The sequence below is a fragment of the Tenebrio molitor genome, chromosome 4 (genome assembly GCF_963966145.1).
Source record: "Tenebrio molitor chromosome 4, icTenMoli1.1, whole genome shotgun sequence".
Lineage (NCBI taxonomy): Eukaryota > Metazoa > Arthropoda > Insecta > Coleoptera > Tenebrionidae > Tenebrio > Tenebrio molitor.
The window spans coordinates 2,221,023-2,247,309 of record NC_091049.1 but is presented as its reverse complement, the minus strand read 5'-3'; the positions used below and the strand labels follow the sequence as shown (position 1 = coordinate 2,247,309).

At 41.2% G+C, this 26,287-nt stretch overlaps 1 protein-coding gene across 2 annotated transcripts; it reads right to left on the bottom strand.

The window, feature by feature from the left end:
- Positions 1-25,881, bottom strand: LOC138128284 (polycomb group protein Psc-like). 2 transcript variants are annotated; one of them, XM_069044478.1, is made up of 7 exons: positions 25,470-25,881; positions 15,243-15,373; positions 13,945-14,035; positions 13,119-13,316; positions 2,411-2,582; positions 2,268-2,348; positions 1-2,208 (listed from the first exon to the last, which is right to left on the bottom strand). In XM_069044478.1, exons 2-7 carry the CDS (start codon positions 15,361-15,363, stop codon positions 301-303), a joined length of 2,571 nt encoding a protein of 856 aa, XP_068900579.1. In that variant the 5' UTR covers positions 15,364-15,373; positions 25,470-25,881; the 3' UTR covers positions 1-300. The 2 variants fall into 2 exon arrangements, with proteins under 2 accessions (XP_068900579.1, XP_068900580.1); XM_069044479.1 differs by lacking the exon at positions 25,470-25,881 and adding an exon at positions 24,920-25,393.
- Between the last annotated feature and the right edge of the window lie 406 nt (positions 25,882-26,287).

Here is a 26,287-nt window from a genome sequence, read left to right as displayed (position 1 = left end):
TCTGCGTAGTTTTTTAATGAAAGTTGCAAAATAATTTACATTTCCCTTAATCTATAATTCTACAATTACATACAGTATGATACAATGAAATTCAGTTGATAATAATTCGTTTGTCAAATGTCGAAAGTAACAACGAAAAGGTTCAACATAACATTAACAAAAAGAGAAAATTACTTAATTACCAATAGAAAATAATACATTCAAACGACGAATCAACATGATTGGATAACAACCCCTCCAAACAAAACTCGCTCGCATCATCTCAACAACTTTATTCTGTCAACACAACAAAACCGGCCGTCAATTCTCTTTGATATTCCCCATCAACTTGTTCTGCGCGTTCAGACTCTGCAGGTACTTCTCGTACTGGAGGAGCGGCGTGTGACTCAGCCAGTTCTGCTGGTGGTGCTCCAGCTGCTTGTAGAACATCGCCTGCTGGTACGCCGCCCCGTAGTTACCCCCGTTGAAGTTAAAACTGGCAGTCAACTGCGCCAGATTCTGTATATTGTACTTCTCCAGTAGCTGGTTCGGCGTGAGATTCTTAGCCGTCTTCGTCTTTGCCTTGGACGTCGACGGCGACTGCCGCTTCGCCTCCCCATTGACCCCCGCCTGCCCCACCGACACCGTGTAGTTCAACCCCAGACTGGACGAGTGCAGCGTGGCGCTGGTCTGTGCTGTGTCGTGCTTCGCCGGCGACTTCAGTGCACTCTGGGGGCGGTCGTGCTTGGGCGGCGGTTTCAGCGTGCGCTGGGTGACCAGTCGCGGTATCGCGATCTTGCTCGCCCCCTCCTTCTTCTTCTCCTGCTCGATCTTGGTCTTCTTGTGCAGCTGGGAGGCTATCTCGAGGATCTTTCTCTTGGGGGTGGTGGCCGCGTCGGTCGGACTGGTCAGGTCGAGCGGCGCCGGCTTGGGGGCGTCCGGCGCCTTCTTGATGATCGACTCTTCGAAGATCTTCTGGAAGGTGGGGATGTTGCGGTTCTTCTCTTTGGTCGGCGACGGCTTCTCCTTCTTCGTGTCGCCGCTCTTGTCGCTGCTGTCGATCTTGCTGTCAGGGATCTTCAAGATCTCGATGAAGTTTTTGACGGGGGGGATCGACGGGGGGGTCCGCGCCGCTCCGTCGCCCCCCTCGTTCAGCGTGATCGACAGCGACGACGGGATGTTGATCTTGCAGTTGTCGATCAGCGACTGGAGGTCCGTCGTCTTCGCTGTCGTCTGCTCCACGATCTTCGACATGTTGTTCGCGTTCTGGTTGACGTTCGTCACCATCTGGCGCACCGCCGGGTTCGAGATGCTCTTCGGCTGGATTATGATCTTCACCGGTTTCTTCTCGATCCGGGCTCGCTTCTCCTGGAGCTTGTCGTTCTTCATCGGGCTCGAGTTCTTTCTCTTCTGGGAGGAGCTCGAGGACGACGCCGGGGTCGCGGCTTTCACCTCCTTCACCTCCTTTTTCTCCAGCGAACTCTTCGCCGTCAGCTCTATCGACTTGAGGAACTTCGACTTCTCCAGCTCCTCCCTCTTCTCTTCTTCAGTCTTGATCTCGGATTTCTTCTCGACGCTACTACCGCTAGGAACTACTTTGGACTCGCTACTGTCCGCCGCGTTTTGTACTTTATTGGTCTTCTTCACGGTGTGATTTATAATGTTCAGACCGATCGGATGTCCTTCTTTGTTCGACACTTTCTGGATTTTCGTTATGATCTCCACGTTATCGTCTCTGTTCAAGGTTATGTTCGTGTACACCGAATTTTTTATGGCGCCGTTTCCGTTCTGTATCTTGCTCTTGATCTCTTCCGTTATTTCCGGTTTAAGTATCACCTCGTCCTTGTCCACTTTCACGCACGACACTTCCTTCTTTTCCGCTTTGTCACAGCTTTCGCTCGTCACTTCTCCCGATTTAACACTTTTCACGTCTGGCGATTTAACACTCACCTCGTCCTCCATTTTAACATTAACACCCGTCACTTCGTCTTTCTCGCACTTGACCGCAACTTCCTTCTGCTTCACTTCCTCGTTCCTCTGCTCCACCTTGTCCCTCTTCTGACTAGTCGACTCCCTCTTCTTCTCCGTTCTGGACGCCTTCTCCCCGTTGTGCTTCACCCTCGCCGGTTTGGCCACCACCTCGGGGGCGACCTTCCCGTCGAAGTAGTCGAACCTCTCGGCGACCTTGTTGATATCGGTGATCCGAAAGAAGAACTTCATCGGTTCGTTCTGTCAACAAACAATCCATCATGAACACTCTCCCCCCGAAACCCTCCACCTCAACCTACCCTCTTCCAAGAGTATATGTATCCGATATCTATGAGGGTGTAGTGGTCTGGAAGGGGAACCCTTTTGTACAATATGTCGATCTGCAACGAATATTAACACTAGACACGTGCTCCCCCTGGGTCCTTCCCCAACAATAACTTACGTGGAAGAGATTCGTGTCGACGTTGTACTTGTTCCTGACGAATTTCTTCAGCACTTCGATCCGACACATCCCCGGACACTGCAGGTACCTCTTCATCGGATTGTCCTGTGACTCCTCGGCGACGTTCGACTCCTTCTGCAAAGAGGGAATGGCACCGGGGGCAGAATCGTCACTGGAAAAGAACAATTCTCTTCACATCTCCGCGTCAGGTTTCCCTCGCGGTCGATCGCCGTAAACGCGGGGTCACAGCGTAATGTGTATAATTGGCCACCTGTTGTGACGATGTGATATCGTCTACGATACGGACTAGCGTGGATCACGTTAGATCCTCGGTTGGGATTGTTGCGGCGCGCGCATCCACCACCAGAGGAAACAGACGGAAAGAGAGGACGCGAAAGGGACCAGCGTGAGTAACGATCGCACCAACAAGTTGTCGGCTAATTAACCGCCCAATTAATTAACAGTGCAGGGGCGGCGGATTCCGATGCGAAATTTCAAATATCTTCGGGACCCGTCGAGGATCCGGACGCGACGATCTCTTGGTCTCGACAAAGAATTCCGTACAGAAAAAGTCCTCGAGGGAAAATTTTACAGAATCGATATTTTTCGCACCTGCCGCCAAACTGTCCACATCCGAATCCACTTGACGTAAAGACGGAAGAAAAATGTCGGCGCGTTGGAATGAAAAAAAACAGCCAGGCAAAGAAAATTTCTTCGATTGTCTTTTATATGTTTTTAACTTGATCGTTTCTGCCGTAATGGTCTGGTAAATCGTCTAAGAAAACGCTTTGTCAGCGATTACGTTCGAAGTTGTAACAGCTGCATCTCCCACATGTCTCGTATCAAACTTGGTAATGTACTGATCTACCATTAAATTAATATTCCACTTTATTGGTCATGTATGAAGAATTTCTTTCTTGCAACATTAGGAAAGCATGAGGTGGAGAGAAAACTTGCGTGTTGTGGCGTTAAATGTGATTTCTCATGAGACAAAGGCGCGAGGAGCAAGACGAAGCGCTGTGGCAGTACAAAGACGCGTTCGGAAACGAGTGTCGTCGTCGTCGTGGGGTGGGGGCGTGCATTATCTTGTTGGGACGAGATGTTTTACGGGAAGAATTCGACCGCCCTTAGTGCGCTCGCAAACCGGGTGGACGCGTTTGCACAATAATTTGTCTTGTCTTTCTGTTCTGCGACCAACTACCTGCACCTGGATTACGCCTCGTTGGCTTTTTACGTACCAGATTTGTCCCGAGTCAGTTTTACCACGTTCCGAAAAAGAAATGGTGTTCTTTGTTGGCAAAAAGAAAAATACCGTTTTTCTAGTGTACCTAAATAGCGAAAATCGCACCAACAACCCCTCTAGTAAACTCTTCCTTACAAGTACGTGTACAGTAAATTAACTCCACCCACTACTTGTTAGGGAATTTTACGATTTTGCCAAATTACGATGGCAGCACCTATGGCCGTTGCTAAGCAACGGCCGTTCAGTGACAGTTTAGACTTCCTTCAATTGACATTTTCATCTTGAAGCGTGATCGTTATTTAATAAAAGGTAACACCTTTTTCTGGTAGACCTTCTTAGTGCTTAAACGACTAATGAAAAAAATTCGTACCTTACATAACAATTTTTTGAGAAAATGACAAATTTTACTTAAAAAACTTAACTTAATTTTTAATGTAAAAATTTTAATAGACGTCAAACAAAATCAAACAAACATCTCAGGTTAACAATAAAATTTAACGCAAATGTTGAAATTGCTTCCCGTCAACCATTTGGCAATCACCGACACTTTGTACACTGCGCTCAATAATGTCAGGGCTTATTTGTTCCGTTTCAGTGCGAATTCTCTACCGCAAATCGTTTTAAATTGTTTGGTCTATTAAAATAAATCTTCCATATTGTAACTAAATCTATTGAAAAAAAAAAAATTAAGTTAAAAATTAAATTAAATTTTTTGAAATAAAATTTGTCATTTTCTCAAAGAAATTGTTGTGTAAGGTGTCAATTTTTTTCATTGATCGTTTAGCTAGTACGAAGGCGTACAAGAAAAATAAGAAAAAAATGGGGGTTGTCATTTAAAAAAATTACTGATGACGTCAATTAGGAGATGACAAGCTGTCAATATAATCAAAGTACATACTGAACAATATGCACTTTTTAAAAACAAAGTTGACCTGTTCAAGGATTTTTCTCAGAAATTAATCCTTTCAGTTTTATCGAATTTATTCCGAACTTTACGAACGCACTGTATATGTAATACATACAGCTTTTTTATTTCAATTATGTAATACATTTTTATTAGGTAGGTACACTTTTAAATTTTGTTTTAAGTTCTTTGGTATAACAATACCAGTCGCTGATATGACCAGTGGCAAAATCGTAATCTTATCTAATTCCTCTGATTTTTTATTACTAGTAAGAGTCAGCAGTTTTAATAAAGATTGCGTCATTATTTGTTTCGTTCACAACCTGAATGTCGGATGTAAATATTTGCTACGATTCGTTGCTTATTAAAAATCGTTCAATCCCAATATAATTTATGATTATCATTTTCGAGGACCCTCTGTGGTTCACAATTCCAAATTCTCGACTAGTTTGTAATTTATTGGTAAATGGAAATGAATAATTATTTCGGCAACACAATAATCACGCCGGTATTGGGAATCACCTGTGCTAAAACGGAATACGAGAAAATACATAATCTGTTGTATTGTTCCCTCGCATCTTTACGAATTCTACAACTATTGCTATTCATCTAAAATGCATTCACATTGTTTTGGCATAATGGGAGGCCATAAAAATGTTGCATTTAATTTGGTAGTAAAGCTGTCGATTGAATTAGGTTATGTTTTTCTAAGTTTGAGGTTATAAATAGCGTCAATGTCTAGTGCATTGTTGTCAGTTTTACTAGTTTGCAATAGAAGACTACTGTTATGTTCATTTTGATAGGTCCGCATGTCAGGCACTTTAGTGGTGGAAATCAATGTCTCCAACGTTAAAAAAATAAATCATGGCCTCTCATTATGGCAAAACAACGTGAACGGTGTTTAAAATCTCTAATAATAATTGTTTGTTATAATTTCTTAGTATTCATCACTTGATCTTGAACAGTAAATACAAATCTCTGGGTTTCGGGAAGTATACAGAGTGTCTCAGCTAAGATTATCGAGCCTAATATCTCGGTTATTTTCCAACGGATTTTTGTGAAATTTAAAATACAGATATTTTAGACGGTGAAGAGTAAAATCCCATTAATGCAATAACCCAAGTCTTAAAAACGTAATTTTTACTTTGAATCACTTAAGATTTATGTGAAAAAATTGATCGTCAATAAAAAATGCTGTAACGAGAAACTCGTCCTTGAAAGACGTCTGGTTTGCAAGAAAAAAAGTGTTTTAAACGTGGCTGCAGATGCAAAAACGTAGACGCATATGAAACAAACGGGCACTATATCGCCGAATTTTGGTCACCTCTCTTCGCACAAAAGCAGGTGACATATTTGACGTTTATCTTTCTAACCTTACAAAACTGAAGACAACATTTGGACGACTCTCTGAACCTTAAATTTTGTAAAGCCTACATTTGAATAGTGTTCCACGAGAAAACGAACTGTGTCATTGAAGTTCTTACGATACTCTCCGTAGGCAAACATTGTTTTTCTGCCATTGTAGTCTATTTTTAGAGTATTTTCGATAAATTTACACAATTTGACCTTTCTAATAAAGCGCGTCTACTTTTGACAGATTTTAAGGGGTGTACAAAATGTTGCTTGGCAACTTTTCATCAATTGTTTCAAAAGGTAACTGCTCAAATACCTTCAAAATTTAAATTCATTTTTCGCTGAATCAGACGAGTGATTTAGTTAATTGTTTGTGTAGACACCTATTTTTTAATGTTTAATAATCTAATAATAATTGCGCTTAATTTTCAATAAAGGAAAAATGTGTTAAAATTATATTTTTTAGCTCTTGAGGTAATTTTATTATTACTAATTGAACCTACACCGTCTAAAATATCTGTATTTTAAATTTCATAAAAATTCGTTGGGAAATAACCGAGATATTAGGCTCGAAAATCTTAGTTGAGACACCCTGTATGTATTTGTTTGTTTAAGCCACAATCTGTGAACTCTTTTTTATCCTTCAGGTTGTTCAAATGCAAGAAAGTACCGACCATGTAACGATTTCTTTTTTACTCGTAGTTGTCCAATTTTTTCCATATTAATTTTGTATTGGTGATATTACTGATATTAGCTCATCATTCCTTTTTAACAATTTTTATTTTTCCTTTTTAAAATGGAATTTTTCAAATTTTCACAGTTGCCGTTGAAGAGTCGATTGTGAACGCACCACACGTCAGTCTGCAGAGTAAAAACACAAACAACGCAAAAATTCAGGTGATCTGTAATTCGTGGTGTGTTCACAATCGACTCTTCAACGCCTACTTTGATGATATCTACATTTAAATGAACACCCGATATAACAAATAGAATAATTCAAATTCCACTTTCTTGTTAATCTTGATTTCACAATGGATTAATAGCGAAACAAAACTGCAAGACACTTATAGAGTCACCTTAAACCGTTCCTCTTCTAATTGGAATCGGGAGTTATTTTAAATTTTAACTTTCAACACTGACAATGAGAACAATTCGCCGCCAATTAATAAGCCACGAACCTGGTACTAAATCTTATCGTCTACAAAGGCTGTGTAAATATTACGTTTGTTCCTTCTCGTTCGCTCCGTTACAGCGGAGTCGATGATAAAAGTTGTTCCTCGCGATCAAAAGAACCCTCGATACAACCTTTTTGTTCTTAATTAATCATTTTATTTTTCAAACGATAGGTAATTATAAATAACTTTTCTAAAACATTCGGACAGTCAGTCGTTGTTTTGTAAACTGTACTTGGTCTTCTATATTTGGACGGTTCTTTTGTATGAGAACATTTTACTTTTAAATAAGTTACTCCCTGAACAAAAAGTATCCGGAGATTACCACACGTCCCTTATAAATCTATTCAAGATACTTAAAATATCTCCCAGTAGGTACACTTAATTTTTTTTGGCACCCTTAATGAAAACGGTAATTTTACATAGGTAGGTACTCACAAGCGGACGAAAAGTAACTCTTTCCGGACGCTGACCGTGGTGCCATCTGTTGGTATGTTTAGTAAGTTAGCAACGAAACCGACAAAACCGATAATTGTCCTGTCACCATAAATTATCGAAATAAGTATGTAATTGTATTGCAAATATGTACTTAGTAAATTTTTAGTTTTGTTGGCAAGCTGCTAACAAATACTACATATAAATTTTTTGCATTGGTGATATTACCTACTGATATTAGCTCATCATTCTTTTTTAAGATTTATTTATTATCTTAAAAAAAACCGACTTCTTGGGGATTCAAAATCAAAGAAATTCCTTTTCGAGACGCGGAAACGCTGCAAGCATTCGGGGCACTTTTCCAGATTTCACATTATTTTTGGAAATTTTTGTAGGTAGGTATGGTAAAAAAAAATGTTATGTACTTAAGTTGCTTTATTATATGTCATTTTGTTCTACATATAAAAAAAAATTGTTAATATGTATTAATAAATTTATCTATATACATATTTGACAAAGATAGATGTAAAATAAATGTATCGCCTGTTTTCAGAGTCGGACGAAAAAGATGCACTTTTTGGCCTTGATACACAATTACCTAACTATTATCGAAAAGTTGTAGTTTTTATTGTTCCCAAGAGTTGTCCAATTATGTGTTTTATGGATTCCTGGTTTGGCAGCGATAGTGAGCAGACGTGGAAAAAGTGCAGCGATAGCAAACGTAAACAACGAAAGCAAGGAAAGAAAGCAGCAAGAGAGAAAGAGAAGAGGGTAGGATGTCGGAAGAAGGTCTGAACCCATTCAGAAAGAGTTCCAGAACCGAAAGATCCCCAAGTAGAGGCGAAGAATTAAATCAAACCAAAGAAATAGAGGAGAAAATAGAAACAGTGCTCAGAGAGATAAAAGAGGATATGGCGGGAATAGAAGAGGAGAGCAGAGCACGAAGAAAGGAATTAGCGGCAGCGAGAGAGAAGGAGGGAGAGCAAGAAAGAGAGGACATGCTGAAATCGTCAGAAGTAAGGAAAGAAAGCAGCAAGAGAGAAAGAGAAGAGGGTAGAACGTCGAAAGAAGGCAAGAACCCACTCAGAAATAGTTCCAGAACGAGAAGATCACCAAATAGAAGCCAAGAAGAAAATCAAAGCAAGGAAATGGATAAGGAAATGAAAAGAACCATGATAAGAGAGATGAGAGAGGAGATCAAAACACTAAGAAAGGAATTAGCGGCTGTGAGAGAGGAGAATGGGGAGCTAAGGAAAGAATTAGCGACAGTGAGAGAGGAGATGAGAGGAAGAGAAGAAAAAGGGCAGTTGGAGAAGGCAGATTGGATGAAAAGGATGGAAATGATAGAGGAAAAGATGGAACAAAGAGAAAAGAAGGAGAGGAAGAATAATGTTATAATAACTGGAATAGGAGCAATAAGTGGAAATGTAGAGAGGGGGGTGGAAGAATGTTAGAAAGGGAGATAGGGGTGAAAGTGAATGTAAAGGAAGCATTTAAAATAAATAAAGATAAGATGATGCTGGCAAAAATAGAAAACTGGAAGCAGAAGAAGAACATAATGCTAAGTAAGAGTAAGTTAAAGGAAAAAAAAGGTGAGAGGATGTATATAGATGACGATTTGACAAAAGAAGAAAGGGAAACACAAAAGAAGTTAAGAGAGTTGGCCAGAGAGGAGAGAGATAGAGGAAAAAGGGTGAAAATAGGATACAGGAAAATACAGATAAACGGGGACTGGTTTAGATGGGATAAGAGACAGGAGAAACTGGAGAAAATTTGCTAGAAGAAGGAGAGAATAAGAAGACGACTCGGCGAGAAAATGTACAAGGAGAAGGTGAATAAAAAGGTAGAGGGACAAAGACACAGAAAAGTAAGAGAGAAGAGAGAGACTAAGAGATCGAAGTACAATAGGGAGGGGAGAGAGTGTGTGTGAGAGAGGAAAATGATAGCGGATTGCAGAGGTGGGGACGAGGAGAGAGAGAACAGGAATGGGAAGGAAGGAGAAGAGAGAGAGAAGGTGCAGGAGGTGACGTGAGGACAGTGAGAAGATCGAACACATGCGGCGAAATGTGAGAGAGAAAGAGAAGGGAAAGGGGAGAAATATGGAGCGAAGACGGCAGGGAGATGGATGAAAGAGTAAGGAAGAGGAGAGAAAGAATGGAGAACGAGAGAAGTGAGGGAGAAGAATAAATTGTTATTTTTATGTATGTTTTGTAATCAGGAATCCGAAAGCCCGTAGGGCAAAATAAAGCATTTTGTTGTAAAAAAAATTATGTGTTTTATTAATAACATTCGAGAATAATTCAGAATTTATCTTTATGGCATTCATTACCTCCACGTGCTCTAATCTATTTGTTTTATCTTTGATCCCTGCAGCTTTTTATTAAAATCCAAACTGCCTGACAAAATACTGGACCGAAAACTTTCAATTCCAGTCTTTTCGGGAACGCTCTTGTGTCTTATTTTAATTTGATTTAAATTTTTTTCGTTGCTCTGAAATTGTTTCTTTTGATATTCTCTCACATCGTACTCTTTGCGCTTTTTGAGCCTCGTGAAATAAATACGCAATTGTTGTTCTAAACCGTCTTTGTTTTCACTTTTCACCCAAACAACTGTTGCATTCATTAGGTACATGATTTACAACGTATTTTGTTTATAATTTTCCCAGATGGTTACTTTGAACACCTCTCAAAAACTGTCTTAATTGTCCCGAATCTTTTCTAATACTCTTAATTTTATCACAGTTTTCTCTTCACCCAATTGTCCGTTACTAGTTCGTTCTTACTTTGAATTTTATCAAGTTCTTTTGACTCGTCGCATCTAATTCCTACAACGGCTCCACAGTGTAAAATATTACGCAACCCCTCAAACAATATTTTCTCTTTTAAACAATTCGCTCAAATAAATTTATCTAGAATTTCTGCAACAGCATAAAATCTCCTGGGATTTTTCTCTTTTGCAACCACAGATCTGTCCTTCGACCCCAAATGTGTATTAAACTTTCCCTCAATTGGATTTTTCAAATTTGTCCGACAACGGAAATTATCGATAACGCGAAAGTCACTCGAATTTTCATCATTCACATTGACACTCTTTCCACAATGGAATTCGTCACCAATTTCAATCCGCTGATTAATTTCACAGTTAATTTCGTTTGTATTTTGCCTCATTTTATTACGTCTTTCAGATATCAAAATCGAATTTTCGCAGGTTCGATCTCTGTTGCAACTTGAAATTAACACGTTTCGTGACATTTCACGACTAATTTTTCCTATCGCATCTTCAGCCGCATAGTTTTTCCTCAAAGCAGCAAACACATTGCACAACCGTGACCCCCAATAACTCGTATCAGTTTCGTTTTTTGTCATCTCTAAATTCTCGCCCCGATACGAAAACATTCATCCCTGCGGTCCACTTCCCGCGCTTTCTTTTTCCGTTTCTTGTTCTGACGGTGCGGAGGGTTGGAGGGTTCTTTCTTCGGAAACGTTACCAACGAAACTTGGTCTTCGCTCCGTCACCTCCAGACAGAAACAACTCTTCTTGACGCGGAAACTTTCAAAGTACCAAATCTTCATCATCATCATCATCATTATTGTTATTATTCCTTTCCGTGCACGCCGCCTCCACACGTCACCATCTGTTGCTATGACGCGCGTCAACTAGGACTCGCCGTCGCGGCGGAAACTGATCCGGATTTCCTCCGTCCTTTCCTCCGCGCGGCTCCCTATCGATTTTTCGCCGCGTGCACTTTCCTCCGTCTGCGTGAATTTTTTCCGCCGACCGAAATCTCTTCCCGCCGGTTGTGGGGGCGAGAGCGGCGCTCGCCGCCGAACGGGACCACCCTCGGGTGTGCGTGTGTGCGTGTGGGCGAGACGGGGAGGCGCGGGGGCTGACGGGGTAATGTGCCACCGCCGCCGTGACACTCACAACAGGTTGCCGCTTTCGTCCGCTGCCGGTTCTCCTTCTCGCTTCTTCTTCTTCTTCTTGGCGGACGATCGTTAGCCGACCGGCGAGAGAGTATTGTACGCGGTCGCGGGGGCATGGCGATTTAATTTAAGACCGGGAACGAGTGGGCGGACACCCTTTCGACCGTTTCGTTTTCGGGTTTGTCTCGAGCGGTCTTTCTTCGGGGCGGCGGCGGCGGCGGTTGAAATCTCCACGCGGATCATCGGTATCCGTCACTCGGAGGGTCAATTCCGGATTCCGCGAGTCCTCGAGGAACGAAACCGGCACGACGTTCGGATGCACCGACATATCGTGGCGCCCTCTCGCGCCGCTGACGTCACAGATAGGAATGTCGTAAACGTCAAGTCGTTACGTCAAACATCAAAGCAAATCATCTGTGATGTACTTTACGACTTCTCTGTGATTCCCTGGGAAGCTATCAGATGAATTCCTACGTAAATAAACGAAAATATCTTATTTATCGACAACCCTACCGGAAACAGCCCAAAAGTGACGAATTTATAGCTGCTTGAAAAAATCCTCATAACCCGAGTTTTTTTTTTTAATAAAAACCTATTCTGCTTCGAAACAACACAAAATATTTTCATTAAAAAAAAAAATAAAAAAAAATACACAGGTACTCCAATCGACAAAATGAACTAACTGAGAGACAAGATTTATCTCGTCTGTGACGTCACAACTCCTACAGAATCCACCGCTTGCTTCGCACGAACTATCCGCAACTGTCACAATCCGCAACCGATATCAATTCACATGAAACCAAATCGACGACTCTTACTGCTCCAAACCTACGATACGGTTACGTTTACGTCGTCCAATTAGACAGCTGCAGCGTAATGAAAACTACCAGACCCACTAAATCTTTATCTCTGATTGTGATAAAAGCGCCACTGCTCGAAATAAAAACGACATTAACGAAATCGTCGGGATTAAGTAAGTCTTTTTTTTATTCATTTGTGACGAGTACGGATAAGTTTTTATGTTAATTTCACCGAGCTCCGTGTGTTGAATCTAGTTTGCTTTCACTGCCGCTGTATGATTTACGATCGCATATTAATTGCGTTCGGCCAATTTTATAATAAAACGTTTCCGAAAATATTTCGAATCGGACGAATGCGCGAAAGAGGTCAGAGCGCACGTGCAAGGGGAAAGTACAAGTGTTTGCACGGTGGGACGGACGGACGTTTCTATATTTACGACCGTTGACGGAATCAATTCTTGCAAAAAAAAGTTAAACACCTAAATAGAAATAAATAATACGAGTGTTCTGACTATTGATTGCATCAGAAGACTTTCTAGTAACAATATAAAAAGCACTCAAAAAAATCCCTTAATTGAAAATATCTTGATTAACTTATTCAAAAAGACGAAATTATCATATTTTGTGTTTTAGGTCAGTTCCTCTTAATTATTTCTGCCCGTCAAATCCAGAAGAACAATTTCTGATTAAAACATACACAGTAATCAAAAAGCCTTCATTCTTTCTGGCCATCAGTTTCAGAGTCCTATCACCCACCCCCCGATTCTCTATTGTTCCCGGACGAAATTACCTAATTGTGCACCCCTCCCTCCGCTAAATCAGCGCCCTATTGGCCACCCGAGACAGCGAAAAAAACCCTTTAATCCACTTCGCCTCACCTGATATACTCCAACGACAAGCTAATAGCATCCTGGGGGTTGAAGATCGTCCTCTCGGTATCTTCGCCCCTTTCCTCGGGGGAGACTTTCGGGGCCAAACCCGGCCTGCTCTGATAGAAGACCTTCCTCCTCTGCATCTCCCTAACGAAGAGACCGGGCACGAGCTTGTAGACTATGTCTTGTAACGTTTTGTCCAACCTGACAACAACAATAATAATAACACTGACAATGATTCTTACTCTTTCTCAAGAGAAAACGAGTCTTCTCAAAAAATAAGAGATTATAATATTTTTTGTTTTAGATGGATTCCTCTCGATCCTTTCTGCCCATCAGTTGCAGAAGAACTACTTCTGATGGAAATACAACAAGCCCCCCGAGCCAATTTGGTCTCCAGAGCTGAACCCCATTGAAACCGCGTGGTTTCACTCGAGAGGCCCCAAACCGAAAATTGCTGTAATTTTTGGAGAGACCAAGTGGCGCTCTTTGCCTAATCGACCGATTAGAATGAAAGTCGCGCACCTCTGTGACGTCCATTTGCATACAATTAACCGTTCGCCGTGGGAAACCGTCCGGAAGCTCGCGGCCAAGACGGAAAGTGGGCATTGTTTTGTTGTTGTTGTGTTGTTGTTGTTGTTGTTGCCGTCGGCTCTCGATCGTACGTGATTTCGCGTGCGGATGCGGAAGGCGCAGCCGCGTCGACGTCGCGACGCCACATCAATATACACGCGACGCGTGTTTCCGTTTTCCCACGGTTCGCCGCCCGCCGGAGATCCACCAGGTATAGGGCATGTGTATGTGTAGAGATATGTATGTGTGTTGTACTCACTTGAGACACGGCTTGGCCTTGTTGATGATGACCTCGCAGACGGGACAGTAGCAGTTCTCCTGGAGGAACTTGATTATGCAACTGCGGCAAACTGAAACACGAAAAACGAGTTACTACGGTTGCTGTTTTTTTTTTGTCTTCCGTTTCTTTTTCTTCTTTTCAACAATGAAAATCTTCGCGGGACGCAAGCACGATTTTGTGCTTGCAAAAGAAAATCGAACAACTTATTTTTGACAAAATATTTCGGTTCTTTTTTGGGACCTCCCTCCAAAACTTATGGGTCAATTTATTTGGACACTCTGTATGTTAATGATTTGAAAACAAGAGCCCAAGAAATAGTGGCACCGGCGAAGAATACATTTTTGTCGTTAAAATACATTAGGGAAATTTTATTAGGATCAAAAATTTTTGTAGGTCACACAGTGGCGTAGAAGTGTTTTGGGAAGCGGGGTGGTTGTACTAAGATTAGAATGTTAGCGGGTACATCTTATATCAAATCTAAATCGTACGCTGAGGAAATGAAATTTTGAAAAAAATTAAAATTTTTGAAAATATAAAAAATCAAAAAGAAAACTTTTCCGACTCCTAAGCCCCCTTCAGTCTTTTTTTCGCAATCTTCGAAGGAAAAGATTTGCGAGTCAGGGATTTATAGAATTTTGAGTGTACAAAAAATATCAGGCAACGTATTTTTGACAAGATGTTTGGTATCTTTTTTTTGGGACCCCACGTTAATTTATTTGGACACTCTGTATGTTAATGATTTATAAATAAAAGCCTAAGAAATAGCTGCACCGGCGAAAAATACAAATATGTAGTTAATACATTGTACGAAATTTTCTCAAGATTCAAAAAATTTGGTATGTCATACAGTGGCGTAGAAGTGCTTTGGAAGCAAGGTGGTTGTACTGATCGCTAGTTTACGATATCAGCAGGTATTATAAAGTCTGTATTTAGCTGCTGCGGCTTGGTGAATAAAATTTTGAAAATTTTTGAAAATATGAAAAACAAAAAACTAAATCTTTTCCAACTTCTAAGCCCCGTCGAGTCTTTCTCAAGTGCCACTCTGTACACTAGTCCATTGCAAAACCAAAATGCAACCCAGCAACCGTCCCTCTTGTACGAAAATTTCCCAAAAATAACTTCAAAAGGCGCACAAATAATTTCGAAAATTTTCAAATTCCTCGAGAATAAATTAAAATTTCTTAACGTTCTGAGCAAGTGTGAGCCATCTTTGGGATCGGAAGTCGTCACGGTGGTTAGCACCATTGTTTGAGGGCCTCTGGCGTACTGTTACTTACACGAGTGCAGACATTCCGATATGGTGGTGGCGTCAATCAGATACCCCTTGCACAGATAACAGGTCAAGTAAGAGTTTATCTCGACGAGCTTAATCTTTTCGTGCTTTTGCGATGAATCCATTGTGGCAACCCTGCAACAAAGAAAAAAAAAAATCACAAAACTACTACTGATAATAAAGCGGCGACTCGCGTTTATCGTCGACGTTTCAGCCAAAAAGAGGTAGTTATTTTTTGCATATCGTAAAGAAAATGGCACTTTTTTACACGCAAAATCGTAGTGAAAGTAGCACTTTTGTACACGAAAAATCGTAGTGAAAGTTGTACTTTTTTGCATCATTTTATTCCATTTCCTTGGAAATGATTATCAAAACATACCTATTTTTTTTGTAATTTTTCATAATTTCTCAACTTACATCGATATGCAAAAAAATAATGTGCACAACACGTTATGAAAGTCCCTTTTTTCACTTCTTTGCTTGATTAACTCGGGTTACGCCCTCGTTAATCGATCTGCAAATTCGTGAAAAAAAGTATGACTTTCATAACTAGTTGTACAAATAACTATTATGATATAAGTGTAAAAAGTTATTCTTTATTGCACGAACGGGTTTAAAATATGACCGAGGTACGAGGGAGTATTTTAAAGGATGTGAGTGCAACAAAGGAACTTTTTACACGTATGTCTTACAACATTTTATCTACGATCGTGAGATCATCATTGATTCAATATTTTATGAATAATCAAAGTTGTTTGAGAACCACGTCGTTTAGCAACCTACTTCTAAACAATGTTTTCAACAAATTGTATTGTTGTATTCTGACAGTTCTGTGCCATAAAAGCGTGCACTAAAAGTTTTATGGCACGATTCCGTCATTTCACTAAACGTCAACTTTGACAACGATTTTTAGTGCAAAAAGTGCCTACTTTTTACACGATCGTACATAAAACTATTTAACAACACTGCACTAATGATAATAAGTACATAATAATAATTCAGCTGGATGTGTGTCAGTCAAGTTTATTATTGACGTTTAGTTTGCATAACACTGTACAAATGATCACGTTTTGATGTGTTCGAGGGGTTGGACAAATCCCTGCTTTCAGAACGGAATCATCTAATTTATGTCTTCCCTGAGAGGGGTGGCGACTGCACTTTTTCTAATAAGCAGAGTGCTCTGTGATGTGGTGCTCATCATAAAATGTCACGGGTGGTCCTAATTATACGCATCGCTGTATGACTTCATCGGTATAAATAGATGACGCTCTATCAGTTGGGTGGGATGTGCTCTCTTATTTTGGTAAATAGAGGAAACTGTTCGTTAGTGGGCGATAGGTGATAGGACGATAGAGACGAGTCGGAGAGGAATTATCACATTTGATTTTGACATTCGACGAGATTTGGGTGTGTAAAATAACAAAACAAAAAAAATGTAAGAGTCGAAAATGAGCTGCAAAGACATTATCTGGTCTGATGGAGCCGCTGGTGCTGTTCCGAAAGAGATTCTCCATTAAAGATTTTTTTGATACAGCGATTGCAACACGTTCGATTTTTTTTGCAAATTTTTTTACATCTCTCTTGACTAAAAATTTCGTAGCAAGCCACTTTTCGTTCAACGCAATTTTTTTGGCCATTTTCATTTTCCGGGATAAAATTTTCTCTTAAAAAATGACACTGCATTGCATCTCCGCTGTGTTGACAAAATTTAAAAAAAATTACTGTACTGTACCTACAATAAAGGGTGTTTTTTAAAATTTGGCGTCGATGAGTCGATTGTGAATGAACCATTTGGCTTAAAACACTGATTTTACAAATTGCAGATTAAAAACACAAACAACGCAAAAAGTGAGGTTAGATTTAAACAGCTGATCCGGTGGTGCGTTCACAATCGACTCTTCAAGGACAACTTCGACTTCTTTTAGAAAAGACAGTTTCAGCAATTGAAAACTTCGTGGAGATTTTTACTTGATTGATTTTGAACACATTTTGATCAGAGACCACGAAAACACAATTTTAATTTGATTAAAGAGAGAAACTGGGACTCGATGCCGATCTAACTTCCCCATTAGCAGAGTTGTTAACTCTTGGAACACCTTTTAGGTGGACGCAGTTAATGCTTCAGTGAACATAAAAAAAAATCTTGACAACGCAACCAGTTAATCTGTTTTTCCTTGTTGTGTATTAAATTTTCTCTTATCTACGACATATCCTATTTATCTCACTCATTTCAGACATGTAATGGCCTACTTCCGCACGCCGTGCATAATAAACGCTTTACTGCACGCTAAACTAAATAAAGAAAAACCAAACAAGCTTTTGATTTGTGTAACGACAAACTTCCATTTCCATGTCTGAAGGCAGATCCTCCTCTAAAAACACATTCTCTCTTCCAAAATAGAAATGTACCGATTTTAAAACATTCTGAACGGTCGCATATAAAAGTTTGTGAGCATCACGTGGGATACTACATTATTCCCGCACACGTGTGATCACACAAACTAAGTCACGGCTTCATTGTGCAAACTTCACATGAGTGCGGTAATAACATCTACACCACACTAACTGCATATTACGTACTGCTCGTAGAATAATAAAATAAATGTTTTTAACGTCCGTCAACAAAAGTGCAAGTTTTTTCATTCGTTTGCGTCCATAAAATATGTGATTTTTGAATCGGTCAAGAAGCGTTAAAAAAAGTGTCGTAGCGTGTCATTTTTTGACACAATAATTATAAAAAATTTCATTCATAATTAGTAGACGCCAAAAAAATTTTGTGTGCAACTCGTTAGTAAAATATCTGTTTTTTACTCGGCGGATTCGCGCACTCGCCTCGCTCGATCGGCAAATTTTCCTTCTCGTAAAAAAAAGTATTACTTTACTAACTTGTTGCATAAATAACTATTTTTACCAAAATGATTTTCAATAAATGTTTCTTTACAAATTTGAATGCAAATATTATACCTTCATTTGAATTATAAACTTCACACCTACGTACACAATCTACGGTTTATTAACAAGATACTTGGGTAAATAGATTAAAGATAACATTAACGATTTTAACAATGACTTTATCGATTTATTTACAACGGCGTTGATCCGTGCGATTATCAAAATAAACGAACTGAATAACTTTATCTACTTTGATTGTCGTCATAAACTAACCCCATCACTTGAACGTGTCGTGAATAATTGTCATTTGTGATTAAGACCTGTAATTAAAATATTTCATCACTCTTTCACCATCTGGTATCTAATAATTTATTGTTAATAAAAAATAGTCTTGGCAAAATTGAGACAAACAGATCATGTTGCTTTTGTCTTCTAGGTGTCCCCTTTATCCGGTTATTTTTACATTTTGCTCCAATTCTCATTTGCATCGAGGCCAATAATTACACGAGGGATGAAAAACCACTTTCAACTACAAACACATATAATTTTTATTAGATATAGGCGTTAATATTTTTCTCGACTGTATTTCTGTATCAAAACATTCGATTTGAAAATCAACAATTTTTTTACTAGAAAATAGTGGAGTTGAAATTTTTCGCTCTGCTCCACAGTCTGGAGATAAGACCCAGTATTTGTAACCGTGGCGTCGTCGTCGACATTCATCTGTCCCAAAACGTGATAATTTCGTGTAAACCAAACAACCTCTCCGTTGATAAAATAAAATCCCGATCGTCCTCCACGTGGTGCCGCGACGAAACCAGCACGATCCAACACTGCTACTTTCCGGCACCTCCCCACGTCCGAATTTTTTTCATCCACGCTCGAAATTTCGCCGTTCCGTAAAAGTTCGAACGAACTCTCCTCGTTCGACAACTTTCCAATCGCACCGTGATCCGGGAGTGACGAACCCGATGGTCGGATCGAACGCAGACGGCGGAAGAACGAACGCATTCGTTGGTACCGTCTGATCGGGGAACCCGGCCGCCGCCGAACCACCAAACTCGACTCGCTGATTGATTCACACCCACATCGGATCCTCGAGCGATAACGCTTATCAGAAAAGGTCGTGTGTTCTTCCACGAAGCAGCGGTTCCAAATCGGTGGTACCATCGACGACGTTATTCGGTGCAAATAAACAACACGCTCAACTGTTTAGACCCGCACTGTATATTTATGCATTCCCAAGCGTACCCCAATACAACTTATTATTGCGTCCTTTTATTTTTGTCCTTGAACCCTGTAATACAACCTTCACCACAAATCTGATCACATCTTTAACATTAATCGTGTCAATTGACTGTCATTTCTTGACATTCTGTCAAATTCTTGACACACTCAGCGCAGTACGGTACACACCACACTTGACACTATTGACACAGGTGGCCTAGTTTCACCTGGCCACTCGATTTGACATTCACAACCGTCCGAATCAATCTACGCACGACTCTCGCTTTCCACGCGTTCGTGTCGATCCGTCATGGTCCTCGGCGGGACACCCACCTCTTCGTCCTTACGTCGTCAAATCGCGATTTATCGAACGGCGTGCGTAAAAACGGGGAAGGAGGGAGTCGTGAGGCGGCGATTCGAACGCCATCTGTCCTGCGACGTGACGGTTTTCGGCGGTCGACCACCGTTCAAATCGCCGGCGTAACAGGAGAAATCGGAAGGATCGGCTCGAGAAACTCTCCACCGGCGGGGAAATCGTCCTCGAATGCACCGTCGACACTTGAGACACGCGAACTCTGCTCGCAAACTTCGGTCGTAGATTCTTGGGCGCGTTTTAACACAACTCCGCTGGAGTTGCAAAAAATCAAAAATGCCAAACGCGGAGTCGTCTTTTGGACGATCGTGGAAACATTCGATGATCGACGCGTTGCTCGTGTCGATCTTACAATACGGGAAAAAAAATTGCAGATAAACTGCGACCGTGACTCAGCCATGACTCGTAAATTTTGGCTTCTAACTGTCAATTAGTTCGTACATTAAAAAGCCATTAATTTGTAAGAAAAAATTACTTCAAGAATCTGGCGTGGTGTCAAAGTACTAGACTTTGAAGTTGCATTGCTTGAACAGCTTTGCAGCGATCACTAAAAGCTTCAAACGTGAACTCAACACTGAACCATCTGAGTTCAGATAACACAGCAATAATAATATCGGGCGTTCATTTAAATTTATCCACAAAGTAGGCGTTGAAGAGTCGATTGTGAACGCACCAGTATGCAGAGTAAAAACACAAACAACGCAAAAAGTCAGCCGTAATCCGTGGTGCGTTCACAATCGACTCTTCGACGCCTACTTTGAGGATAACGTTAAATGAACACCCGATATTATGATTCATAAATTAAAACTGTGTTTTAAAAGGGTCCAGCTCCTTCTAAAATCTGTTTAATTTTCTAATTTCATTTTTAAAGACGAAACATGTCCGGCAAAAACCGTCTAATTTTCATTATACATTTTTTATTACAAAAACAAGTCGCAAAGACTAGTCGCAGTCGCAACTTCTAGTCGTAACTTGATTTGTCGGGCTTATAAAAAAGCAAAGCTCTGGTTGAGGACGAAAATAAGAAAGCGCAAAAAATTTTCGTCGAGGTTCAAGACTGTAATGTATTAAAATATAGAGATGTTACGTATCTACATTTTACATGAAAAAAATGTCACGAACGTCGGTCGTAACTTCCAATCGTACCTAGTCTCGACATACCTAATATCGATCATGACATAATGTTGATCAAAAATGTGAAAACAAAATATACCAGCCTATAGAAAAAGAAGACAACGACATAACAAAGTATGAATGCAATTTAACTGGAAGTTCTAATTTAATTTGGTCACGTGCACTTGATAGAGAAAACAGTCGCAACCGCTGGTCGTAGTCTACAGGTCGTATTAATTTCCGACAATGTCAGTGGCGTAGGTGACATTTACCTTTCAACCTGGTCGTATCTGTCTAGGCAGGTAAAGGTGTTGGATTTTCTCATGGGCTATGAGTCATATCTGCGCAAACGACGAATATCGGTCAAGTAGGCGCTACAAACCCACCGAAAAACTTTGTCATTCGCTACGTTAATCTCGTCTCTTTCTCTTGTTTATTTGCATCTACAGTAGTCGACGTTTTCAGTTTTTATTTACAAATCTTTCACCGGTTTATCGCTACGCCTTCGCGCAGATATTTCCAAGGTCACAGTCCATGAGAGAATCCAACACTTCTACGACTAAGTAGGTGTAGCTCAGTAGGCTAGACTAAAAGATTGGAAGAACTCGGATGTACAAAAAAATCATCACAAGCTCAGTCATTGTCTAATTTAATTTCCAGGATCAGTCCAAGTATACGAAAATGTGTAATTCTGGTCAAAAATTTTTGAAAGAAGGAGTAGCAAATCAGCAAGTCGTAATTTTGATTTCCTTTTAAATAATCTATTTAAAATAAATAAAAGAATCTTTTCTGAATTCTCTGAGATCATAATAATTTCAAATTACAAAACAATCCTCTTGGTATGTCGTCAGATCACCGAAAAATATGACTCAGAAATTTTTGAAAAAATGGGCAACAAATCCAGGTGGTAACCCGTAACATCTGCGAGTCGTAACCTCTGTCGTAACTTTGATTTCCGTCGTACAAAAAACTATTGTCCTTACAAATTAAATACAAAATAGTTATTTATGCAACAAGTGAGTAAAGTAATACTTTTTTTACGAGAAGGAAAATTTGCCGTACGAGCGCAGCGAGTGCGCAAATCAGCCGAGTAAAAAAAGATACTTTATTAACGAGTTGCATACAAAAATTTTTTGGCGCCCGTAAGTTTAGATAACAATTTTTTGGACACCCTCAAAATTTGAAAATTTTCTCCATGGACCTTCAAAACGCTCGTTTTACTCGCGTTTTAAATTGGCCCACTCGTGCCAAAAAAATCCCAATTTACATACGAACTCGTTAAAAAAACTACTAATTATGAATGAAAAATGTTATAATTGCGTTAAAAAATGAACTGCTATGGCACTTTTTTTAACGCTTCTTAACCGATTTTTAAAAATCACATATTTTATGAACGCAAACGAATGAAAAAATATTCACTTTTTTTAACGGACGTTAAAAAAAATCTTTTCCCAGATCACAACGATTTGTTGGAACCACAGAACCACTTCCGAGGGTGACGTTAGAAGGTCACTTGACATCTCCACGTTCAACTTTCAAGCGTAACTTTAAAAACCACCGTCGTCACCTTGGCAACGAACATGCAGTGCAAGCAATAACCGCCATTTAAAAAAATAAATTGTAACACAGCCTTTTTTAACGCCTTAAACTGATACAAAAAAAAATCACCAGGTGTCGCAGTCGTAATCCTAAAAATTGTTGGCAAACCTAGGCCGCGTTTCCGAGTCGTCCGTCGACCCTTAAAAGTCGCCTTCGGGAAGACAGAGCAACCCCGATCGGAATCGATCGATCCGGATCGTGGACCGATGATCGATCGGTGTAAATCCGCGATCGCGTCGTCATTTTCTCTGCGTCGATAGGGTGGAAACCGGGGGATGCTCACCTACGCACGGGAGCCCCTGGCGCATCCGATGACTCACCCGGTGCACACTTTCGGCACACATATACAGCGCTGTCAATCAATTAATATCGTCGTACGATGGTGCGGCGACAGCGGTCTGGAGAATGCGTGATGCATGTCGTCACGTGACCCGCTCCTTTTGTATGAAATATGCAATTGTGTCCGCTTTTATGCATTCAGGACGGTCCAGATGGCGCAGTAAATTACGGCGAAACGAGGATAAGAAACTTTTCCTTTCTCCGTTGCGTTTTACCGCACCCCGCCATGTTGGCGCGCCGCCGGTGTACTTCTTCCTTCTCCACGAAATTCACTCGCAAAACGCCCGATTCCTCGTACCGGGGACGTGGGGGATGCTTCTTCGGTGAAACCCCAACGCTCACCGCACAAGAACAATAACGGCTCTCCCCGAGGCCCCTCTTTCAAATTCCACACCGTAAAAAGTACACCCCGGGACGAACAAAAATTAACGTACGAATCAATCAACGACTCGCTTTTTGCGTTTCAACACTGAACGTCACACCATGCGATAAAAAAAGACAGTCGTAAAAAAATTAATTTAAAGTTCACACTTTTACACGTTTACCAAAAGCAGTGACTTCCTCTTCTCGACGATTGGCAATGCTGCGATCGAGTCTAGTCGCGACGTGCGCTGTTGCTAAGCAACCTTGACAACACCGGTACAGCTCATTATTTTAAAAAATGACGTAAAAACGTATGAAAGTTGTTACGCAGATTCTCCAAGTTATTTTTAGCAATTTGCAAATTAATCTTTGCATAGCTACGTGGAACACTCTGTATACGTGTGGAATTAAAACGATCTCTTGCACCAAGTGCACGCTCCAGTCTCACGAAGTTGGCAGCACTTGTAAGTATGCGGCAACAATGACATCGAGTAGCGGGAGTACTGTTATTGTTTTCATGTCACGTGTCACTCACTATAGCTTGTATTGAGTGATGTTTACGAAATATGCAGATTGTTCTGAAAAGGAAAAACGCAACGTGATGCACCGACTGTCGATTTAAAAAAAAATTATACAGTTTTAAAAAGTGTTTTTTGGGTTGAGTTACTTTTTAAAAAGAAGTACAAAAATTTCTGAAAAATGAAATTTGCTGATTGTAAAATAAAAAGGGCAATATTTTAAGATCACGTGACACCGGCGGATCCGTACATATTTTCAAAAAACCGTTACAGTTTCGTTTTCAAGATCAAATATGTACTTAAATTTTGAAATTGAAATGTCAAGTTTGACAGTTCTTTGAAATGCGACAATAAAATTTTATAAGCCACAATTCCAATTCATAAGACTGCTTCCACCAGAAACGACTCCAACTTTCTTTCTGTGGAAAAAATAGTCTACATGCTGACACGTGATCTCTATGAAGGTGAAGAAAGAAGAAACATATAATAGGATAAAAACACTGTATTTCGAACAAAAGGTAATAAAAGTTTGTAAAACAAAAATGACCTTAACTTTCTACAAAAGTATCGCGTGATTCCTGTCAAAATCTATATGTCAACTGTCAAAATAAGAATACTAAGAACGCACGTCTAGCATAATATGCTACACCTAGCCAAGTGACAAACCAATCACCGTCGATCTTGCACCAGATGGTAAAATCACTTTCTAACATAAACGTCTTTCGTTTGTTCCAACGGATCATTTTATAGTATCATAAACAAACAAAATCTGCAACGCAGCGCTCGCGATGAGATTTTTATTTGGACACTCTGTAGACGTTCCAGTTGAAGTTGCGGTCATTTCCGATCAAACACGATTTTCTTCCGAATGAAAGCCACAACAGACCGTCCCGTAGGTTGATTTTGGCAGATGACATCAGAAGAAAAACTGAAAACCCCAGTTGGTCGGCGGTCACAGTTTGCCGCTCTTTTCGAATACTACAACCGACATTCGTGCCAGTAATGACATATTCGGTACCAACATTGAAAAAGATAATTAAACGTGTAGTGTAACATTTGATATCGGGCGATTGCGTCTGTTCGTGCAGCGTCTAGAGTGTCTAGACCGTCCAACGACAGTGGATTGAGGTTAAGACGGTGACTGTTCAGAAGATATAATAACGTCAGACCCGCAGCGAAAATGTGCAAGCACCCCACCAGAGTGGTACTATTGTGACGTCACTGGAGCCGACACCGACCTAGCAACAGATAACTCACTTTATTACTCTTCCAGTTGTTTCTGTCGAAATTTGGGTACAAGAGTCTTGACAATCGAGGGCACCTGCACCGTTGCTGTCAAATTCGACGTTGCCAGACAACTGTCATTTCGGGGGCGATCGCGGCAACGGCGGCCGCACATGTTCGCACTGTATCGTGTGGAAGCGACATCCACCTACACCCTGTATACCTAGAAAGACGTCCGATCGATACGATCAAACGGAACTGTAAACGTTCGACTGTCGTATTTGACAGCGCCGTACGGCACTCTGCGATGGTGCGTTTTCGCCGCGCTAACCTAAAAATAGCCGCGACACTGTGTATTCCGGTGCAGGATGGTCGGGCGAGCGCCCTCGGGCCCCGTCAGGTTGGTACCTGCGAGCGGCGGCCGCCCTCGTGGCCGCGCGGCACCGGGCCATGAGGGCATCGCCGGCGAGGCCCGCGGCCCCACCTGTCAAACCGGCGACTGCTAACCTAACGGATCGATCCCCAAATGGAAGAGCGACGGAGCGCGGCCGTGGGGTTGGCGTCGGAAGCGTGCAAGACTCACCTCGAAGTCTCCGCTGCGGTCCTAGTGGCGGCTCTCGATCCCCCATAAACTCCGGATGGAACGACGCTTTTGTTCGTGCGATGTGTCAGCGGACATGTCGCGGCCACTCGATTCGCGCACCCCGGCAAACTTTGAATCGTCCACGTTAAGTAATAACGAGAAAACAAAAGCAATCGCACGGCCGGCTCGAGCGACTCTCGCCCTTATCGACCGACCTAACCTCTCACGCACGCATTTCGCTATTTTCGCCGGTTTTTGGACCGGGAGCGGGCCCGACGGCTCGCGGGATGGCGGTGACGCGTCCACGGGGCGCTTGGACGGCGGGGACGGCGGCGGCGGCGGTTTTTCGCACTACAAACTGCACCTCACAGCACTCCACGATCTCGCTCGACAGACTGATGCGTTCTGTACACAGCTGTGTGCGAGAGAGAGAGAGAGGCGCGCTATGTACTGCGCTATGTATTTATTTTCCCCTTATGTGCTGCCGACACATAAACCGTTCTACCGACGGTCGCTCCGCTCGCCCAGCTTTTGTGGAATAACGAGAACGAGTACACTGGTAAAAATTTTTACGAACGCACGTTCGACCAGGCCTAGATTGTCACCCTCACAAATAAAAGAAGGCGCTCGCATCACGTGACTAGATTCTTATCTGTTTCGCTTTCTGGACGGTTTCCAGCGTATTTTACCATATGGAACTGCTTTTTTACCAAATCTGGTCGCACACACCACAATTCTAGAGTGCCGTGCGAGCTTTTAATAATCTCGTTAGCATCAACTCAGCCGTGACATGTTTATTTTTGATACAGCCGTTCTGA

Coding starts and splice junctions, on each gene's coding strand:
- LOC138128284 (XM_069044478.1), bottom strand. CDS start 15,363: ATGGATTCATCGCAAAAGCACGAAAAGATTAAGCTCGTCGAGATAAAC. Junction 14,036..15,242: donor ATCGGAATGTCTGCACTCGT/GTAAGTAACAGT, acceptor TTCGTGTTTCAG/TTTGCCGCAGTTGCATAATC. Junction 2,209..2,267: donor ACATATACTCTTGGAAGAGG/GTAGGTTGAGGT, acceptor GTTTGTTGACAG/AACGAACCGATGAAGTTCTT.